Source organism: Poromitra crassiceps (genome assembly GCF_964638095.1).
Source record: "Poromitra crassiceps genome assembly, chromosome: 10".
NCBI classification, from domain to species: domain Eukaryota; kingdom Metazoa; phylum Chordata; class Actinopteri; order Beryciformes; family Melamphaidae; genus Poromitra; species Poromitra crassiceps.
This window is the reverse complement of record NC_139631.1, coordinates 29,773,540-29,794,012: the sequence shown is the minus strand read 5'-3', so window position 1 is coordinate 29,794,012 and position 20,473 is coordinate 29,773,540. Positions and strand designations below refer to the sequence as shown.

Here is a 20,473-nt window from a genome sequence, read left to right as displayed (position 1 = left end):
TCAATGTAATCTCTTCGGATTCCTCTTCTGTGGGCTGAATGAAAGCCCACCTGTATGGTTTTCCTGTACAACAACAAAAAGGTCTGTTTCACAAGATCCTAGTAGTGCCGTTGTACAATTTTATATGGGCGTAAAAAACCACAGTGTCAGCACCCCCTTTATTTCCTGTTTTTCACGCCGTCTGTAAAAAACAGACAAAGGTCAAAGGTTTCATTTGAAAATCAATATTTTCAAATGAGGGATTATTATAATAGAAAAATTAAGACAAGCGTGGAGAAAATACACCCAATTATAAATATCTTTGTACGAGCATCCCAGAATGTTATCCCCAAAGTTGTGTCAATCCTGTATAATTGTCTGATGGAATCGAGCAATGAGTCAACAATATATGTGAAAGCTAAATGGGAAAGAGAGCTTAATGAAGAGATCCCAGATGAGATGTGGTATGACATGTGGAAAATACACCAGACCACGACACAATCGTTGGGTTGGAGAGAATTTACTTGGAAAAAACAAATCTGTCACTTTATTACACCCAAAATTAAGGCTATGTGGCAATATGGAACCAAATCATACACACATCTTTTGGAGCTGTAACAAAATACAATCTTACTGGGATGGTATTCATTCTGCTCTGAGTGAGGTATTGGAGGACCAGTACCTGGTCAAGATTCTTCTCGCGGCCGGAAAGAGACCACCAAGAACTGGCTCAGGACTGATGCACCGAACCTGAAGCAATGGATGACCATCATAGACGATATACAAATAATGAGAACCTCACATACAAGTTGAAAGTAAAAGATGAATGTCTCATAAAAGGCTAGGGAAAATGGTTAGTATATAAAGCAGGGAAAAAAGAGACATACTGTAACTGTAAAACTTAAGGGAAAATGGAAAAGAATGCTGACTTAACAGGCATTTTATGTTTATTTTATGTTTGTCATGTATTATGTTTTGTTTTGGTTCTCTGTAATAATAAATACTAATTTGAAAAAAAAAATGCTTTGGCAGCACTCACTGGAAAATACATGGGGGCTGAGTCATTAGCTAAACATGGCCTGTGAGCTGGACTGAAATGGAATGAGCGAGAGACCCACGGACTATGACAGTGCATTGCACGGAAGAACTAGCCTGATATCAGACTGAATGTCAACTCGTTAGTCTCCATTTGCAGGCAAAACTCAATTAACTCAGTGGAGTGGGCGGATTCCAAGGTCTGTACCCAGGACATGCTAGAACATGCTTCATTCAACTGGCATACAGCTTGAGCTGTTTCATTTCCACATAACACGCCAAACACGTTCCTTCTCTGCTCTGCAAAACATGAGGACTTCAGAACAAATGAAGGTGAGTACAATATTGAAGCTGTGCCTATAGCATTATTATTGATTCTATTGTATTGGCATAATGGCTGTGGACAATATAATGACATGGCTAATGTTGAGAATTCAAGAGCACATTCTGCTGCCAGAGAATCTGAGATGGCTGCACCTCTGTCTCTGATGTTTCCATGTGAGAAGATATTGGTGCAAATGCTGCCTATATTTAAGGGCCAGTTTAGTCAGAAATGTTTCAACATAATAAAATATGTCTTAAAACATCTCCGAGAGATCAATTGAACCATATCCAGACTTTGATGATTGAATGATTTGACAAAGTGATCAGTCTCAAGTCAATGCAGTACAGTTTAATAGGTGTTGTATAAAGAGGATAAGCAGTTATTAATAGTGGCAGGACCTGGACTATAGCTAAAAGACTTGAGACTTGACTTGGACTCTAGCTCAAAGACTTGAGACTTGACTTGGACTTGTAATGGCAAAATTAAATCTCTTCCATTTTGTTGTTTATATTTTACCTACATTTACTTATTCTTATACATTTTACTTACTTACATTTACACTTTTATACATCAATACATTTAACACATTTACTTATTCTTATACATTTATACTTTTGATACATTTATTAACATGTATTTGCATTTACCTAGTTTTTTTATTTTTACATACTCAGTGTATTGTATGAACAAATTCTGTAACATGAAGTTTCAGTTATGGTCGGCCTGGCCTAAACCAGATATACTTTGACCACTCTGCTTTTCTCCTTTATAAGAAAATAGCTAGGACACTGCCAACCATTACTCTGATTAAACTCACATTGTTCTGGTATAGATGGGCCCCACATCCTTATCATGGGCCGCCTTTTTTACTCTTTTCTGCACGTCCGCTGGCTCATGTATCTGGGTGAGTCAGGTACACTTATTGATGTCATGTGCTGGGCCAGACTTCTATAGGCCAGAGTCTCCATTGGCCCATTGTTTATGGCACTACCATATTACCTCATATTACCATCACTACCAACACCTTACAGACTTTTAAGGCCTTGCTCAAAACCCACCTTTTCGCTCTAGATGATCACTGAGTTACTTTGCTGTTGTGATGTGCGTCTGAGGTGTACTTATGTTCTCTGTCTGTCCGTCTGCCTGGTTCCCTGTCTCCATTGTCCTTTCTATTCATTTCTTTTCTTTTTTTTCCCTCGGGCTGCGCCCCGGACAAATGTAAAAGTTGGCTGAGGGGCGCAATATAAATGAAAATATCATATCATATCATATTAATCGAGAAATAAACTTGTGTGTATGGAGTGGACTTAATTGACCTAGCCGAACCTCCCCTTTTTCTTGACATTGGGCTATTGTGCTGTTTGCCATTATGAAAATCATGTGACTCTAGCTCAAAGACTTGAGACTTGACTTGGACTTGCAAAAAAATCACGTGAGCATCTCTGTCAGTGCCCGGCCACGACCCATTGCTGCTATAATTATAGTTTTGCATTTCTTTATTCGTTTTTATTTGTATTTCATGCAGTCAGTCAATTGCTATTCACATTTGTTTTGATACAGCACTCGTTGGTGAATGCACTTGGAGGCAAGCCATTAGCTAATGGTCTCCAGCAGTGAGCGGACCACCACGGTGTCCTGTTTCACTTCCGCAGTTGTTGTCTGAATCTGAATCAAAGACGTGCTTCTCTGCTCTGCAAACACATCAGGACGTAAGGATCAATGAAGGCGAGTACAATATTGAAGCAGTCACTCTCATATAGCATTGCTGATTCTGTTGTATAGGTGTAACAACTGTGGACAATATACATGTGATGACATGGCTAATTATTGTTGAGAATGGCTGAGAGCACTCAGGCTCTGATGTATTCACGTGAGATTTATGTTTGTGTAATGCTGTCTCGATTCATTATATCCAGTTTAGTTAGAAAGTGCTTCAACATAATAACATATGTCTTAAAAAATCTCGCAGAGATTAATTGAAGGTGTTTCATAATTAGAGTTAATGGAATTGGTGACATCACACACTGGAATCTAATTCTTTTTTCTCCCCCCCCCCTTCCCCCATGATTACATAGGTGTTGAATTACTTGAGGTGGATTCTAATGAAGACGTGGAAATGGACATTTGTTGTACTGACACTTACCGCTGCTTCATTCATATACATTACATGGCCATCTCTAGACACCTCCATAACACCATGCTCAGGACTTTTAAGCGAGCAAACCATAACACCAATTATAAACACCAATCATTTGATGGTTTCTGCCTACAAAGACCACAGGTTTGATGGCATGACTCGGATCATTGGCATCGTGGAGAGAGATCAACTCCAACCACTTTACTGCATTTTCTGTTGTCGTCATAGCTGCTCCAAAGGATATGTGGCAGATATTGATATACACAGTGATCATTTTGACTTCCCCTTTGCGACCACAGACGTGCTGTGCAGGAGTCAGCCTCTGAGGAACGCAACGCATGTCACTATCTCAACACACGCTGACATCTTGGAAAACCAGCGCCAGAGGTTCCTCCCCATTCGAAACAAAGAGCGCACGGCATCGTTCCCTTACACCTTCACTGTATGCGTCTCTAGCCTCTTTGGAGGCTACAACAATGTGCTTCAGTTTGTCCAAAGCATGGAGATGTACAAGCTACTGGGTGTGCAGAGAGTGGTGATCTACAACACCAGCTGTGGCCCACAGCTGGAGCGTGTGCTGCTGAACTACAAGGACGAGGGCATACTGGAGATAGTTCAGTGGCCCATCGACCGCTTCCTCACCCCGTCCAAAGGCTGGAAGATCCTAGAAGATCCAGGGGATCTCCATTACTATGGGCAGATTGCCACGCTGAACGAATGCATCTACAGAAACATGTACCGGTCTAAGTATTTGCTGCTGAATGACATCGACGAAATCATCATGCCTTACAAACACGCCAATCTGCAGCTAATGATGGAACATCTGGAAGAGAGGCACCCGAGAGCTTCCGTTTTTGTCGTCATGAATCATATGTTCCCCAAAACCCAGTTTGACGACAGTGGCAGATTCAAGCTGTCGCAGTGGCAAAGCATCCCGGGGATAAACATCCTGGAGCACATATACAGAGAACCTGAAATCCGAAGGTACGATGTCAACAACCCTTCCAAGCTGATCATCAACCCTAGAGAGGTAGAGCAGACATCGGTCCACAATGTCCTGAGGTCGACAACATGGGCGTGGCCAGTCACTGTGGACCCTACTCTGTGTAGGATGGTGCATGTCAGAGCGCCTTTACAGGGGGACCTCACTAAAGAGCAGCTGTATGTCGACAAGAGGCTCTGGGACTTTGACCTGGTTTCAAAGGTTGACGATGCTTTACAAAAAGCAGGATTTTTGATGTCTTAACATGTTTCTTTTTACGTTGTCCTAAGCTGCTTTTATAGCTCCAGTGAGCAGAACATTCCTAAAGTTTCATGCTAATAGCATCTGTCTGTATACCTACATTTGTACTGTTAACCCTTTGATGCACAACATGGGTTAAAAGGAATAGAAACTTTTGATAGTAGTTGTAGGAACAACCAGTTGTCCAGCTCGGCCTGCATCGCAGCGAGCGCCCGCTCCTGTAGGTTCTCCTCGGTACTACAACATCCGCAAAATCTGTCCGTTTCTCACGAGGGAAGCAACACAACTCCTGGTCCAGTCACTCGTCATCTCCCGCCTGGACTACTACAACGTTCTTCTGGCCGGCCTACCTGCCTCTGCCGTCCGACTGCTACAGGCTACAGCTCGTTCAGAACACTGCAGCCCGTCTGGTGTTCAACCAACCTCAATTCTCTCATGTCACTCCCCTCTCCCGGGTCTTCACTGACTCCCCATCTCGGCACTCATCAAATTCAACACACTGGTTTTGGCCTACAGGGCAGTACACCAGACAGCTCCAGACAGATCTACAATCTATGGTCAGGTTCTAAACCTCACACCACTCCCTCCGCTCCTCCACCTTTGCAGGTCACCTCGCTCCTCCACCGCTACGTGAGCTCAAAAGTCGCTCATCCCGATCGCGACTCTTCTCGTCCCTGGCGCCACAATGGTGGAACGAGCTCCCCCCTTCGATCAGGACGGCCGAATCACTGCCCATCTTTTGGCAAAGACTATCAACACACCTTTTCAGGAGCCACCTGGGCCCTTCTTGAACTAACATCTTTCTCTCTCTTCTCAAAAAAAGAAAAAGAAAAAAAATCCAAAAATCCAACTAATGTTACTTATTCCTTCTCAAATTACTTTCTACAAGTGATACTCTATTCCTTCAAAGAGTGGTAGCTGTCATAGATTGTGTTGCATAGTTGATTTCTCTACTGTTGACAAAATGTGATGTTGTAAGTCGCTTTGGATAAAAGCATCTGCCAAATGAAGTAATGTAATGTAATGTAATGTAATGTTTACTGCGGACAACTATTCACCTGCCACACATTTCACAACTCAACACGACTGGTTTTGCACATCTGATGCATGTCTTATTTTACAATTGTTTTACCAAAGAAAATATTTGATATCTTGTGAAAGATAAGTGTACGCCACATAATGTTTGAACATAGAAGTTCCTGTCAAATTCCATAGTTGACCAGGACTCCCTGGAAGAGCAGGACTCAACCTTCCTGGATAAATAAAGGATAAAAAAAAAGTGAATATATGGGTAATTTTTGACCCATTCGTGTAGAAATACGAAAACGATGTTTGTCCATAAAGTAAGAAAAGCAAAATAAAAAATAATGATTTGTGGTAATCCAAAACAAGAATGAATGAATACCTGTAATATTAAATGATAAAATGAAATAACAGAGGAAATGAATAGGGGTCATTTTTCGCTCATGTTGTGCACTAGAAAGGGTTTGCATAGCTTGTGCATCAAGGTGTTTTTACTAGAATCTTAATGCTGTAGGAATGACAAATGAGGAAGGTAAAAGCTGATCCAGCATGTCGCTGGCATCATTTATTCCAGATCCCTAACTATGTACGTACATGTTACAGCACGTTGGTAGCTATAGCTAACAGAGTGATAAGCTAGCTAGTAGCTGCAGGCTGTGTGGAGTGGTCTAGTTGCCTCCTGTGCTAGGAGACAGACTCAAGAACAAGAGACATTGATTAGCTTAAATAGCCCCAGCTGCTCAATCCACCATAGTCACATGACTGCACTTGAGGTTTCTGTCCCAAGCCTGCTAGATCACTAGCAGACTATGTTGTGGTCACCACAATGCGACTTCCTCTATGAAACTAAGTTTTTCTGTTAGTTAATTTCTATTCAGTAAGTTCAAGAGACTCGATTTTACTGTATAGTTGGAAGTAGAGTCAAAGTAGGCTATACTGGTGATAGGAGTCGAAGAAGTAGGACGAGGAGAAGGAATAAGATAATATAAAGAAGGATCAGATAATAAGAATAAGATCATATAGAACATGAAGAAAGGTGTGAATATGAGTAATACATATGAAAGTAGTTTTCCCAGCACTGATGATGGTCTGAGGAGGGAAACTTTCACAGATTTGTTTTCACGTTGTAGTGCGTTATGTAAATACATTTTCATTTTTTGCATCCATAAAACCTCCTCGGTTTAGTGTCAGCCTTTTTCAATAATAAGTGCTTCACAGATTTCTTGAAAAAATGATATATTTGTGTGATAAAGAGGGATGAAAGGGGCCAGTGTTACAAAGGGGATGTTTTTTTTACCTTTTTTTTTATTTCAAGGTGGATTGCATCATCTCACATCCCTCTTCAAATCGACTACTGATTATGATAGGCCTATAACTTACACCAGGGGTGTCCTCACTTTTTTGAATGGGGGCCAGATTAGATAATGTGAAAATACCTGGGGGGCCAGCTGCTTCTCACATCATATGGGTTTTTTTTTTTTTTAATCACATACAATTGTACTCTAAGGATTTTTCATTGCCATATTAGTCCTTAAATCAAGAGTAAAGGTCTTTGCACACACAGTCCGATTGTTTTCGTATGCGTGTTTTTTAATCCGTCATCTGAAAACACAGACGGGTCTCAGCTCGCAAAAATCTATTGACTCATGCGAAAAACGCAGAAAATCGAACCTCGTCCGAAAACTTAAATGACGGACGTAATTGTCGGACTCGGTGTGTCAACGATGATTGACACAAATTAGGTCCTATTCTCTTTTTTTTCGTGCGTCAATTTCGGACGAAAATACGGACTTGGTGTGCAAAAGCTTTTAGGATAAACAAAATGATTAAAAAGGCTGGCTCAGTGATTGGCCTTCCCCCTGATTCCTTGGAGATCACTATAGCCAGGAGAACAAGGAGCAAACTGAACTCTATTCTTTCTTTTGAAGGCCATCCTTTGTATAATGTATTTGATGCTTTGCGTAGTTCGTTTAGTGATAGGCTTTTGATGCCTCGGTGCTCTACTGAGCGATTTAGAAGGTCCTTTGCTCCTGCTGCTGTAAAATTCTTTAATGATCACTGCTAGCTCTGCATTGTGAAGCTCTCTCTTTTTACTGTGTTATTGTTATTGTACTGTATGTTACTGTTTCCTGTTTGTCTATCTGTACTCGCTCTGGTGGCAAACCATGTTTCCCCTCATGTCACCGTGGTTTATGACATCACTGATGATGTCATCAGTGGGACTGATGTCATCAGTGGTTTATGACATCACCGATGATGCCATCAGTGGGACTGATGTCATCAGTGGTTTATGACATCACTGATGATGTCATCAGTGGGACTGATGTCATCAGTGGTTTATAACATTAGCTAATGGTCTGCAGCAGTGAGCGGCCCACATCGGTGTCCTGTTTCACTTCCGCAGTTGTCTGAATCTGAATCAAAGACGTTGCTTCTCTGCTCTGCAAATACATCAGGACGTAAGGATCAATGAAGGCGAGTACAATATTGAAGCAGTCACTCACTATAGCATTGCTGATTCTGTTGTATAGGTGTAACAACTGTGGACAATATACATGTGATGACATGGCTAATTATTGTTGAGAATGGCTGAGAGCACTCAGGCTCTGATGTATTCACGTGAGATTTATGTGTAATGCTGTCTCGATTTATTATATCCAGTTTAGTTAGAAAGTGCTTCAACATAATAACATATGTCTTAAAACATCTCGCAGAGATTAATTGAAGGTGTTTCATAATTAGAGTTAATGGAATTGGTGACATCACACACTGGAATCTAATTATTTTTTTCTCCCCCCCCCCCCCCTCATCCCATGATTACATAGGTGTTGAATTACTTGAGGTGGATTCTAATGAAGACGTGGAAATGGATATTTGTTGTACTGAGGTGGATTCTAATGAAGACGTGGAAATGGATATTTGTTGTACTGACACTTACCGCTGCTTCATTCATATACATTACATGGCCATCTCTAGACACCTCCATAACACCATGCTCAGGACTTTTAAGCGAGCAAACCATAACACCAATTATAAACACCAATCATTTGATGGTTTCTGCCTACAAAGACCACAGGTTTGATGGCATGACTCGGATCATTGGCATCGTGGAGAGAGATCAACTCCAACCACTTTACTGCATTTTCTGTTGTCGTCATAGCTGCTCCAAAGGATATGTGGCAGATATTGATATACACAGTGATCATTTTGACTTCCCCTTTGCGTCCACAGACGTGCTGTGCAGGAGTCAGCCTCTGAGGAACGCCACGCATGTCACTATCTCAACACACGCTGACATCTTGGAAAACCAGCGCCAGAGGTTCCTCCCCATTCGAAACAAAGAGCGCACGGCATCGTTCCCTTACACCTTCACTGTATGCGTCTCTAGCCTCTTTGGAGGCTACAACAATGTGCTTCAGTTTGTCCAAAGCATGGAGATGTACAAGCTACTGGGTGTGCAGAGAGTGGTGATCTACAACACCAGCTGTGGCCCACAGCTGGAGCGTGTGCTGCTGAACTACAAGGACGAGGGCATACTGGAGATAGTTCAGTGGCCCATCGACCGCTTCCTCACCCCGTCCAAAGGCTGCTATGTCCTAGTAGATCCAGGGGATCTCCATTACTATGGGCAGATTGCCACGCTGAACGAATGCATCTACAGAAACATGTACCGGTCTAAGTATTTGCTGCTGAATGACATCGACGAAATCATCATGCCTTACAAACACGCCAATCTGCAGCTAATGATGGAACATCTGGAAGAGAGGCACCCGAGAGCTGCCGTTTTTGTCGTCATGAATCATATCTTCCCCAAAACCCAGTTTGATGACAGTGGCAGATTCAAGCTGTCGCAGTGGCAAAGCATCCCGGGGATAAACATCCTGGAGCACATATACAGAGAACCTGAAAACGATGTCTTCAACCCTTCCAAGCTGATCATCAACCCTAGAGAGGTAGAGCAGACGTCGGTCCACCATGTCCTGAGGTCGACAACACGGGCGTGGCCAGTCACTGTGGACCCTACTCTGTGTAGGATGGTGCATGTCAAAGCGCCTTTACAGGGGAACCTCACTAAAGAGCAGCTGTATGTCGACAAGAGGCTCTGGGACTTTGACCTGGTTTCAAAGGTTGACGATGCTTTACAAAAAGCAGGATTTTTGATGTCTTAACATGTTTCTTTTTACGTTGTCCTAAGCTGCTTTTATAGCTCCAGTGAGCAGAACATTCCTAAAGTTTCATGCTAATAGCATCTGTCTGTATACCTACATTTGTACTGTTAACCCTTTGATGCACAACATGGATTAAAAGGAATAGAAACTTTTGATAGTAGTTGTAGGAACAACCAGTTGTCCAGCTCGGCCTGCATCGCGAGCGCCCGCTCCTGTAGGTTCTTCTCGGTACTACAACATCCGCAAAATCTGTCCGTTTCTCACGAGGGAAGCAACACAACTCCTGGTCCAGTCACTCGTCATCTCCCGCCTGGACTACTACAACGTTCTTCTGGCCGGCCTACCTGCCTCTGCCGTCCGACTGCTACAGGCTACAGCTCGTTCAGAACACTGCAGCCCGTCTGGTGTTCAACCAACCTAAATTCTCTCATGTCACTCCCCTCTCCCGGGCCTTCACTAACTCCCCATCTCAGCACTCATCAAATTCAACACACTGGTTTTGGCCTACAGGGCAGTACACCAGACAGCTCCAGACAGATCTACAATCTATGGTCAGGTTCTAAACCTCACACCACTCCCTCCGCTCCTCCACCTTTGCAGGTCACCTCGCTCCTCCACCGCTACGTGAGCTCAAAAGTCGCTCATCCCGATCGCGACTCTTCTCGTCCCTGGCGCCACAATGGTGGAACGAGCTCCCCCCTTCGATCAGGACGGCCGAATCACTGCCCATCTTTTGGCAAAGACTATCAACACACCTTTTCAGGAGCCACCTGGGCCCTTCTTGAACTAACATCTTTCTCTTTCTTCTCAAAAAAATAAAAAGAAAAAAAATCCAAAAATCCACCTAATGTTACTTATTCCTTCTCAAACTACTTTCTACAAGTGATATACTCTATTCCTTCAAAGAGTGGTAGCTGTCATAGATTGTGTTGCATAGTTGATTTCTCTACTGTTGACAAAATGTGATGTTGTAAGTCGCTTTGGATAAAAGCATCTGCCAAATGAAGTAATGTAATGTAATGTAATGTAATGTTTACTGCGGACAACTATTCACCTGCCACACATTTCACAACTCAACACGACTGGTTTTGCACATCTGATGCATGTCTTATTTTACAATTGTTTTACCAAAGAAAATATTTGATATCTTGTGAAAGATAAGTGTACGCCACATAATGTTTGAACATAGAAGTTCCTGTCAAATTCCATAGTTGACCAGGACTCCCTGGAAGAGCAGGACTCAACCTTCCTGGATAAATAAAGGATAAAAAAAAGTGAATATATGGGTAATATTTGACCCATTCGTGTAGAAATACGAAAACGATGTTTGTCCATAAAGTAAGAAAAGCAAAATAAAAAATAATGATTTGTGGTAATCCAAAAAAAGAATGAATGAATACCTGTAATATTAAATGATAAAATGAAATAACAGGAAATGAATAGGGGTCATTTTTCGCTCATGTTGTGCACTAGAAAGGGTTTGCATAGCTTGTGCATCAAGGTGTTTTTACTAGAATCTTAATGCGACTTCCTCTATGAAACTGAGTTTTTCTGTTAGTTAATTTCTATTCAGTAAGTTCAAAAGACTCAATTTTACTGTATAGTTGGAAGTAGAGTCAAAGTAGGCTATACTGGTGATAGGAGTCGAAGAAGTAGGACGAGGAGAAGGAATAAGATAATATAGAGAAGGATCAGATAATAAGAATAAGATCATATAGAACATGAAGAAAGGTGTGAATATGAGTAATACATATGAAAGTAGTTTTCCCAGCACTGATGATGGTCTGAGGAGGGAAACTTTCACAGATTTGTTTTCACGTTGTAGTGCGTTATGTAAATACATTTTCATTTTTTGCATCCATAAAACCTCCTCGGTTTAGTGTCAGCCTTTTTCAATAATAAGTGCTTCACAGATTTCTTGATCAAATGATATATTTGTGTGATATAGAGGGATGAAAGGGGCCAGTGTTACAAAGGGGATGTTTTTTTTTACCTTTTTTTTTATTTCAAGGTGGATTGCATCATCTCACATCCCTCTTCAAATAGACTACTGATTATGATAGGCCTATAACTTACACCAGGGGTGTCCTCACTTTTTTGAATGGGGGCCAGATTAGATAATGTAAAAATACCTGGGGGGCCAGCTGCTTCTCACATCATAAGGGTTATTTAAAAAAAAATCACATACAATTGTACTCTAAGGATTTTTCATTGCCATATTGGTCCTTAAATCAAGAGTAAAGGTCTTTGCACACACAGTCCGATTGTTTTCGTATGCGTGTTTTTTAATCCGTCATCTGAAAACACAGACGGGTCCCAGCTCACAAAAATCGATTGACTGATGCGAAAAACGCAGAAAATCGAACCTCGTCCGAAAACTTAAATGACGGACGTAATGGTGTGTCAACGATGATTGAGACAAATTAGGTCCTATTATTTATTTTTTTCGTGCGTCAATTTCGGACGAAAATACGGACTTGGTGTGCAAAAGCTTTTAGGATAAACAAAATGATTAAAAAGGCTGGCTCAGGGATTGGCCTTCCCCCTGATTCCTTGGAGATCACTATAGCCAAGAGAACAAGGAGAAAACTGAACTCTATTCTTTCTTTTGAAGGCCATCCTTTGTATAATGTATTTGATGCTTTGCGTAGTTCGTTTAGTGATAGGCTTTTGATGCCTCGGTGCTCTACTGAGCGATTTAGAAGGTCCTTTGTTCCTGCTGCTGTAAAATTCTTTAATGATCACTGCTAGCTCTGCATTGTGAAGCTCTCTCTTTTTACTGTTTTATTGTTATTGTACTGTATGTTACTGTTTCCTGTTTGTGTATCTGTACTCGCTCTGGTGGCAAACCATGTTTCCCCTTATGTGGTTTATAACATTAGCTAATGGTCTACAGCAGTGAGCGGACCACATCGGTGTCCTTATTCACTTCCGCAGTTGTCTGAATCTGAATCAAAGACGTTGCTTCTTTGCTCTGCAAATACATCAGGACATAAGGATCAATGAAGGCGAGTACAATATTGAAGCAGTCACTCACTATAGCATTGCTGATTCTGTTGTATAGGCGTAACAACTGTGGACAATATACATGTAATGACATGGCTAATTATTGTTGAGAATGGCTGAGAGCACTCAGGCTCTGATGTATTCACGTGAGATTTATGTGTAATGCTGTCTCGATTTATTATATCCAGTTTAGTTAGAAAGTGCTTCAACATAATAACATATGTCTTAAAACATCTCTCAGAGATTAATTGAAGGTGTTTCATAATTAGAGTTAATGGAATTGGTGACATCACATACTGGAATCTAATTCCCCAACCCCCCTTCCCCCATGATTACATAGGTGTTGAATTACTTGAGGTGGATTCTAATGAAGAAGTGGAAATGGACATTTGTTGTACTGACACTTACCGCTGCTTCATTCATATACATTACATGGCCATCTCTAGACACCTCCATAACACCATGCTCAGGACTTTTAAGCGAGCAAACCATAACACCAATTATAAACACCAATCATTTGATGGTTTCTGCCTAAAAAGACCACAGGTTTGATGGCATGACTCGGATCATTGGCATCGTGGAGAGAGATCAACTCCAACCACTTTACTGCATTTTCTGTTGTCGTCATAGCTGCTCCAAAGGATATGTGGCAGATATTGATATACACAGTGATCATTTTGACTTCCCCTTTGCGACCACAGACGTGCTGTGCAGGAGTCAGCCTCTGAGGAACGCCACGCATGTCACTATCTCAACACACGCTGACATCTTGGAAAACCAGCGGCAGAGGTTCCTCCCCATTTGAAACAAAGAGAGCACGGCATCGTTCCCTTACACCTTCACTGTATGCGTCTCTAGCCTCTTTGGAGGCTACAACAATGTGCTTCAGTTTGTCCAAAGCATGGAGATGTACAAGCTACTGGGTGTGCAGAGAGTGGTGATCTACAACACCAGCTGTGGCCCACAGCTGGAGCGTGTGCTGCTGAACTACAGGGACGAGGGCATACTGGAGATAGTTCAGTGGCCCATCGACCGCTTCCTCACCCCGTCCAAAGGCTGCTATATCCTAGAAGATCCAGGGGATCTCCATTACTATGGGCAGATTGCCACGCTGAACGAATGCATCTACAGAAACATGTACCGGTCTAAGTATTTGCTGCTGAATGACATCGACGAAATCATCATGCCTTACAAACACGCCAATCTGCAGCTAATGATGGAACATCTGGAAGAGAGGCACCCGAGAGCTGCCGTTTTTGTCGTCATGAATCATATCTTCCCCAAAACCCAGTTTGATGACAGTGGCAGATTCAAGCTGTCGCAGTGGCAAAGGATCCCGGGGATAAACATCCTGGAGCACATATACAGAGAACCTGAAAACGATGTCTTCAACCCTTCCAAGCTGATCATCAACCCTAGAGAGGTAGAGCAGACGTCGGTCCACAGTGTCCTGAGGTCGACAACACGGGCGTGGCCAGTCACTGTGGACCCTACTCTGTGTAGGATGGTGCATGTCAGAGCACTTTTACAGGGGGACCTCACTAAAGAGCAGCTGTATGTCGACAAGAGGCTCTGGGACTTTGACCTGGTTTCAAAGGTTGACGATGCTTTACAAAAAGCAGGATTTTTGATGTCTTAACATGTTTCTTTTTACGTTGTCCTAAGCTGCTTTTATAGCTCCAGTGAGCAGAACATTCCTAAAGTTTCATGCTAATAGCATCTGTCTGTATACCTACATTTGTACTGTTAACCCTTTGATGCACAACATGGGTTAAAAGGAATAGAAACTTTTGATAGTAGTTGTAGGAACAACCAGTTGTCCAGCTCGGCCTGCATCGCAGCGAGCGCCCGCTCCTGTAGGTTCTTCCCGGTACTACAACATCCGCAAAATCTGTCCGTTTCTCACGAGGGAAGCAACACAACTCCTGGTCCAGTCACTCGTCATCTCCCGCCTGGACTACTACAACGTTCTTCTGGCCGGCCTACCTGCCTCTGCCGTCCGACTGCTAAAGGCTACAGCTCGTTCAGAACGCTGCAGCCCGTCTGGTGTTCAACCAACCTAAATTCTCTCATGTCACTCCCCTCTCCCGGGCCTTCACTGACTCCCCATCTCGGCACTCATCAAATTCAACACACTGGTTTTGGCCTACAGGGCAATACACCAGACAGCTCCAGACAGATCTACAATCTATGGTCAGGTTCTAAACCTCACACCACTCCCTCCGCTCCTCCACCTTTGCAGGTCACCTCACTCCTCCACCGCTACGTGAGCTCAAAAGTCGCTCATCCCGATCGCGACTCTTCTCGTCCCTGGCGCCACAATGGTGGAACGAGCTCCCCCCTTCGATCAGGACGGCCCAATCACTGCCCATCTTTTGGCAAAGACTAACAACACACCTTTTCAGGCGCCACCTGGGCCCTTCTTGAACTAACATCTTTCTCACTCTTCTCAAAAAAAGAAAAAAAAATCCAACTAATGTTACTTATTCCTTCTCAAACTACTTTCTACAAGTGATACTCTATTCCTTCAAAGAGTGGTAGCTGTCATAGATTGTGTTGCATAGTTGATTTCTCTACTGTTGACAAAATGTGATGTTGTAAGTCGCTTTGGATAAAAGCATCTGCCAAATGAAGTAATGTAATGTAATGTAATGTAATGTAATGTTTACTGCGGACAACTATTCACCTGCCACACATTTCACAACTCAACACGACTGGTTTTGCACATCTGATGCATGTCTTATTTTAAAATTGTTTTACCAAAGAAAATATTTGATATCTTGTGAAAGATAAGTGTACGCCACATAATGTTTGAACATAGAAGTTCCTGTCAAATTCCATAGTTGACCAGGACTCCCTGGAAGAGCAGGACTCAACCTTCCTGGATAAATAAAGGATAAAAAAAAAGTGAATATATGGGTAATTGTTGACCCATTTGTGTAGAAATACAAAAATGGTGTTTGTCCATAAAGTAAGAAAAGCTAAATAAAAAATAATGATTTGTGGTAATCCAAAACAAGAATTAATGAATACCTGTAATATTAAATGATAAAATGAAATAACACAGGAAATGAATAGGGGTCATTTTTCGCTCATGTTGTGCACTAGAAAGGGTTTGCATAGCTTGTGCATCAAGGTGTTTTTACTAGAATCTTAATGCGACTTCCTCTATGAAACTAAGTTTTTCTGTTAGTTAATTTCTATTCAGTAAGTTCAAGAGACTCAATTTTACTGTATAGTTGGAAGTAGAGTCAAAGTAGGCTATACTGGTGATAGGATTCGAAGAGGTAGGACGAGGAGAAAGAATAAGATAATATAAAGAAGGATCAGATAATAAGAATAAGATCACAGATTTCTTTTCACGTTGTAGTGCGTTATGTAAATACATCTTCATTTTTTGCATCCATAAAACCTCCTCGGTTTAGTGTCAGCCTTTTTCAATAATAAGTGCTTCACAGATTTCTTGATCAAATGATATATTTGTGTGATAAAGAGGGATGAAAGGGGCGTGGCAGTGTTACAAAGGGGATGTCTTTTTTTACCTTTTTTTTTTATTTCAAGGTGGATTGCATCATCTCACATCCCTCTTCAGATTACTGATTATGATAGGCCTATAACTTACACCAGGGGTGTCCTCACTTTTTTGAATGGGGGCCAGATTAGATAATGTGAAAATACCTGGGGGGCCAGCTGCTTCTCACATCATATGGGTTATTTAAAAAAAAATCACATACAATTGTACTCTAAGGATTTTTCATTGCCATATTAGTCCTTAAATCAAGAGTTCAATAGGCTGCTTCACTTAATCCCCCCGTTCACTCCCCGATAATCGCTGGTATGAATTATGCTTAGTCTCATAATGTCTCTTCACATTGAACTCTTTCATAACAGTGACAGTCTCTTGTCAAATGAGACAAATGTAACTGTTTCAGCTTTCAGTGAAAAATTCTTAAACTTTCCAGCACTCCTGAAAGCGACAGCCCTCGCTGACAACTTTACGCTTCTTTGCTGTGCATGTCTGCCAGTGCCACATAGTATATTTTGAGAGACAAGCCGTGGGCCATTTAAAATCGGTCCACGGCCACAATTGGCCCCCGGGCCATGACTTTGGACATGATTGACTTACACTAAACTTACACACACAAAAACAAGCCAATGTGTTTGTTCTATCGATCTATCTATCTATGGATGCACTGTCGAATCATTAGACCTATTATATATATATATATATATATATATATATATATATATATATATATATATACACATGTATGTATATATATACACATGTATGTATATATATAATAGGTCTAATGATTCGACATATATATACATGGCGTTTACCTGTTTTTCAAATGTCCTTTCATAGGATTTGATTTGTTCCTCAAACCTGGGCAGCAGACTAAGACCTTCCTCAGCGTTGTGCTATATATATAATAGGTCTAATGATTCGACATATATATACATGGCGTTTACCTGTTTTTCAAATGTCCTTTCATAGGATTTGATTTGTTCCTCAAACCTGGGCAGCAGACTAAGACCTTCCTCAGCGTTGTGCTAACTAAGGGAGGAAGGTCTTTGACTGAAACGTTGTGCTAACTAAGGGAGGAAGGTCTTTGACTGAAACGTTGTGCTAACTAAGGGAGGAAGGTCTTTGACTGAAACGTTGTGCTAAGTAAGGGAGGAAGGTCTTTGACTGAAACGTTCGTTGTCTGCTGCCCAGGTTTGAGGAACTAATTAAATCCTATGAAAGGACATTTGGAGTGCTGCCTTCTCTCTTCACTGAACTCTTTGCTTGCCCTGCACCCAGTGAGTTTTTAATCCATTTTGAGTGTGCTCGCTACCCGTGTTTTTCTAGTTTACCTGTTTTTGCAAATGAACTCTTTATATATATATATATAAATGGGAGCTGGGGCTCCCATTTATATACTGATGATGATAATGCTGTGTGTGTGTGTGTGTGTGTGTGTGTGTCTGTGTGTGTGAATTTATGACATCACTGATGATGTTATCATTGGGACTGATGTCATCAGTGATTTATGACAGCACTGATGATGTCATCAGTGGGACTGATGTCATCAGTGGTTTATAACATCACTGATGTCACAGTGGTTTATGACATCACTGATGATGTCATCAGTGAGACAGACAGAGACACAGAGTCCCAGCTCCCATTTATATACTGATGACTGATGATGAACTAATTAATCGCCCTAAACAGGAAATGGCTATAATTTAGCATCTAATTAATTTAGAAAGGTGATGAGTCTAAGTCCATGTTTGTGATGTCCAGAAATGCATCTATTCCCATGGTGCAGTCATCATCGGTGACGTCATCAGTGGGAAGCAGGGAAGGGATGCTGATGTCACAATGGCTCTGTGAGTGTGAAGGCCTAAAAACCTTAAATAGCGCTGTAGTGCCCCCCGTGGGTGGATTTCTTTTCTCTTTTTTTTGCATCAGATTCATTCCAGACCCCTCCCTGAAAAGTGTTTGGGCCTATTGCAGAGGCGATCGGAGCAATGGTGCGCTATAGAACTCTCAGCTCTCCGGACAGACAGCTCTCCAATTACTGTATACACTATAGTTCTACCTTAAGAGACTACACACAACACCAACCAAGATTTAACAATGTTTATTGAATGTAAGATTGTCTTTGGCGGAGAGCTCCTTGGCCAAAAGGGGGATCAGCCACGTGACCGGGAATCGGCCACGTGACTGATGATCAGCCACATGACGGCGGACCTGCCATGGATTGGCAGGGGCGTCGGAACCCTCCCCCTTTAGGAGAGGAGCCTTCACCTGGTGGTGCTGGGGTGGAAGCCGGGGCGGTGGTGGGTTGACGCTGTAGTGCATAGGAGATAAGAGCAATAGACAGGTAGGAGGGGGCCTCCTTTTAAACAGACCGCTTGCACAAATGGTAGGTTGTTATTGGATAATTGAATGAGATGACGTAACTAGTTCCGCCTCTTGGTAGAACTTCCGTAAACTCCCATTAGTGGTAAGATAAGGCGGAGGGAGGGATGCTCAACTGCGCATGCTCAGACAGCGTGGGGCTAGAAATGAGCGTGCAAATTAAGTGCACAATATTTCTAATTAGGATTATGATTGTAGGCCTATAATTTACACAACAAAAAAACAAGCCAGTGTGTTTGTTGTCTGTTTTATTTCTAGATAGATTAGACGGTACATCCATTCTCAGCAACACTGAACCATTTCATTATATACTGTATATATGTACAAGAATAGAGCAAACATTTCTGCAGTTTTTGTGGGTCTTCTGTATTTTTCAAAGCATGTCCTGTGTGTCTCACAGGAGTGTGGCTTTCCTCCTTCAGTTAGAAAGAACATTAGAAGCTTATTTATTTGACTGTATATCTGATATTCCAAACGGTGAAAATAGAAGACTAGAATGTTGTGAATAAAGTAATGGGTGCAGGAAAGACGGGGCATTTCCCCCCCTGCTCCAGCCACTTAACGCCATTAAGCCACACTGCAGAGTCAAATAAGTGCAATCAAACTCTGCTTCAGTGAAACTAGGCTAGTAGGCTGAGGTGGCAGTTAACTCTAGGGCAGGGGTCAGCAACCTATGGCATGGGTGCCACCTCTGGCACACGAAGGGCTAACCAGTGGCACGGCAGCGCACAGTAGCAACAGTGCGCAATTGAGATTCTTTTTTTTGTAGATATGTTGAACTGCCCTGCCAAATGACCTATTTCCCAGCCATTTGCAGTTGTGCGACCTGTTTTCTTTTAGGATAGTTACGGTAGTGACACACTCTACTCTGCCTCTGATTGGTTACTTTCCATGGCAGCAGAAAGCAGATGAAAAATTCCAGTGCGGAAAACAGAAAGACCCTGCTGTGTATCTTGTAGTGTTCTCATTTCAATGTTCTTATTTTGGGATAGATTAACATTACAGATCGGTTGGAGATTGACATTTTGGTGTGCGATTCATTAATCTTGGTGTGACACACTGATTGACAAGCACATTTTAAAATGGCACTTTATACAGTATAGACCCCTTGCTGTAGTGTTTCTCGTAACACCAGCACCACTTGCATCACCGCTTCACTTAAGGCAACTCAAAGATACTCAAGTACATTCAGAATAGCACCTTTCATTCTTTTTCCACATGATGATAAAAAATATTTAAAAGAAAAGAATACAAAAAGACTTAAGATAGAATAGATGAACCACAACACGCAACATAAATAGCTGCAAGCCACTGTTACAAAGTGAAATCAATGACAGCGGAACCTCATTCATTCAAACCCTCTGTGACACTGGAGGTTGTTTGAATCGATGACATGTTTAGATGACTTAAATAAATTAAAATACTGGGGGAAAACACATAATGCACATGTATGTCAAAGAATTGTATGATTTAATTTGCACTTGGAACTAATTGCATGTGAAAAATTGAGGGACTTTCATATTATGAAGAAATCTGTCTGAGATATTCGCCATTTGAAAATATGGCAGTCACTCACAAAATGATAAATAGCAAAACATTAAAGCAAGTTCAGGTACTTTTTGAAGGCTAGTAAATAAGTTCA

The 20,473-nt window shown here is 41.8% G+C and overlaps 3 protein-coding genes across 3 annotated transcripts; all 3 read left to right on the top strand.

The window, feature by feature from the left end:
• Positions 1–3,444: 3,444 nt before the first annotated feature.
• Positions 3,445–6,070, top strand: LOC310783585 (uncharacterized protein). The gene has a single exon (XM_083644477.1). The coding sequence runs from the start codon at positions 3,595–3,597 to the stop codon at positions 4,720–4,722; it is 1,128 nt and encodes a 375-aa protein (XP_083500603.1). The 5' UTR covers positions 3,445–3,594; the 3' UTR covers positions 4,723–6,070.
• A 2,257-nt stretch (positions 6,071–8,327) lies between these two features.
• On the top strand, positions 8,328–9,911 carry LOC310784373 (uncharacterized protein; the record flags this gene model as incomplete). Its single annotated transcript, XM_083645383.1, has 2 exons — positions 8,328–8,361; positions 8,974–9,911. The coding sequence occupies 2 exons, from the start codon at positions 8,328–8,330 to the stop codon at positions 9,909–9,911; spliced, it is 972 nt and encodes a 323-aa protein (XP_083501509.1).
• Positions 9,912–13,029: 3,118 nt separating this feature from the next.
• LOC310784372 (uncharacterized protein) lies at positions 13,030–14,556 on the top strand (the record flags this gene model as incomplete). The annotated part of the gene is made up of 2 exons (XM_083645382.1): positions 13,030–13,063; positions 13,730–14,556. 2 exons carry the CDS (start codon positions 13,030–13,032, stop codon positions 14,554–14,556), a joined length of 861 nt encoding a protein of 286 aa, XP_083501508.1.
• Between the last annotated feature and the right edge of the window lie 5,917 nt (positions 14,557–20,473).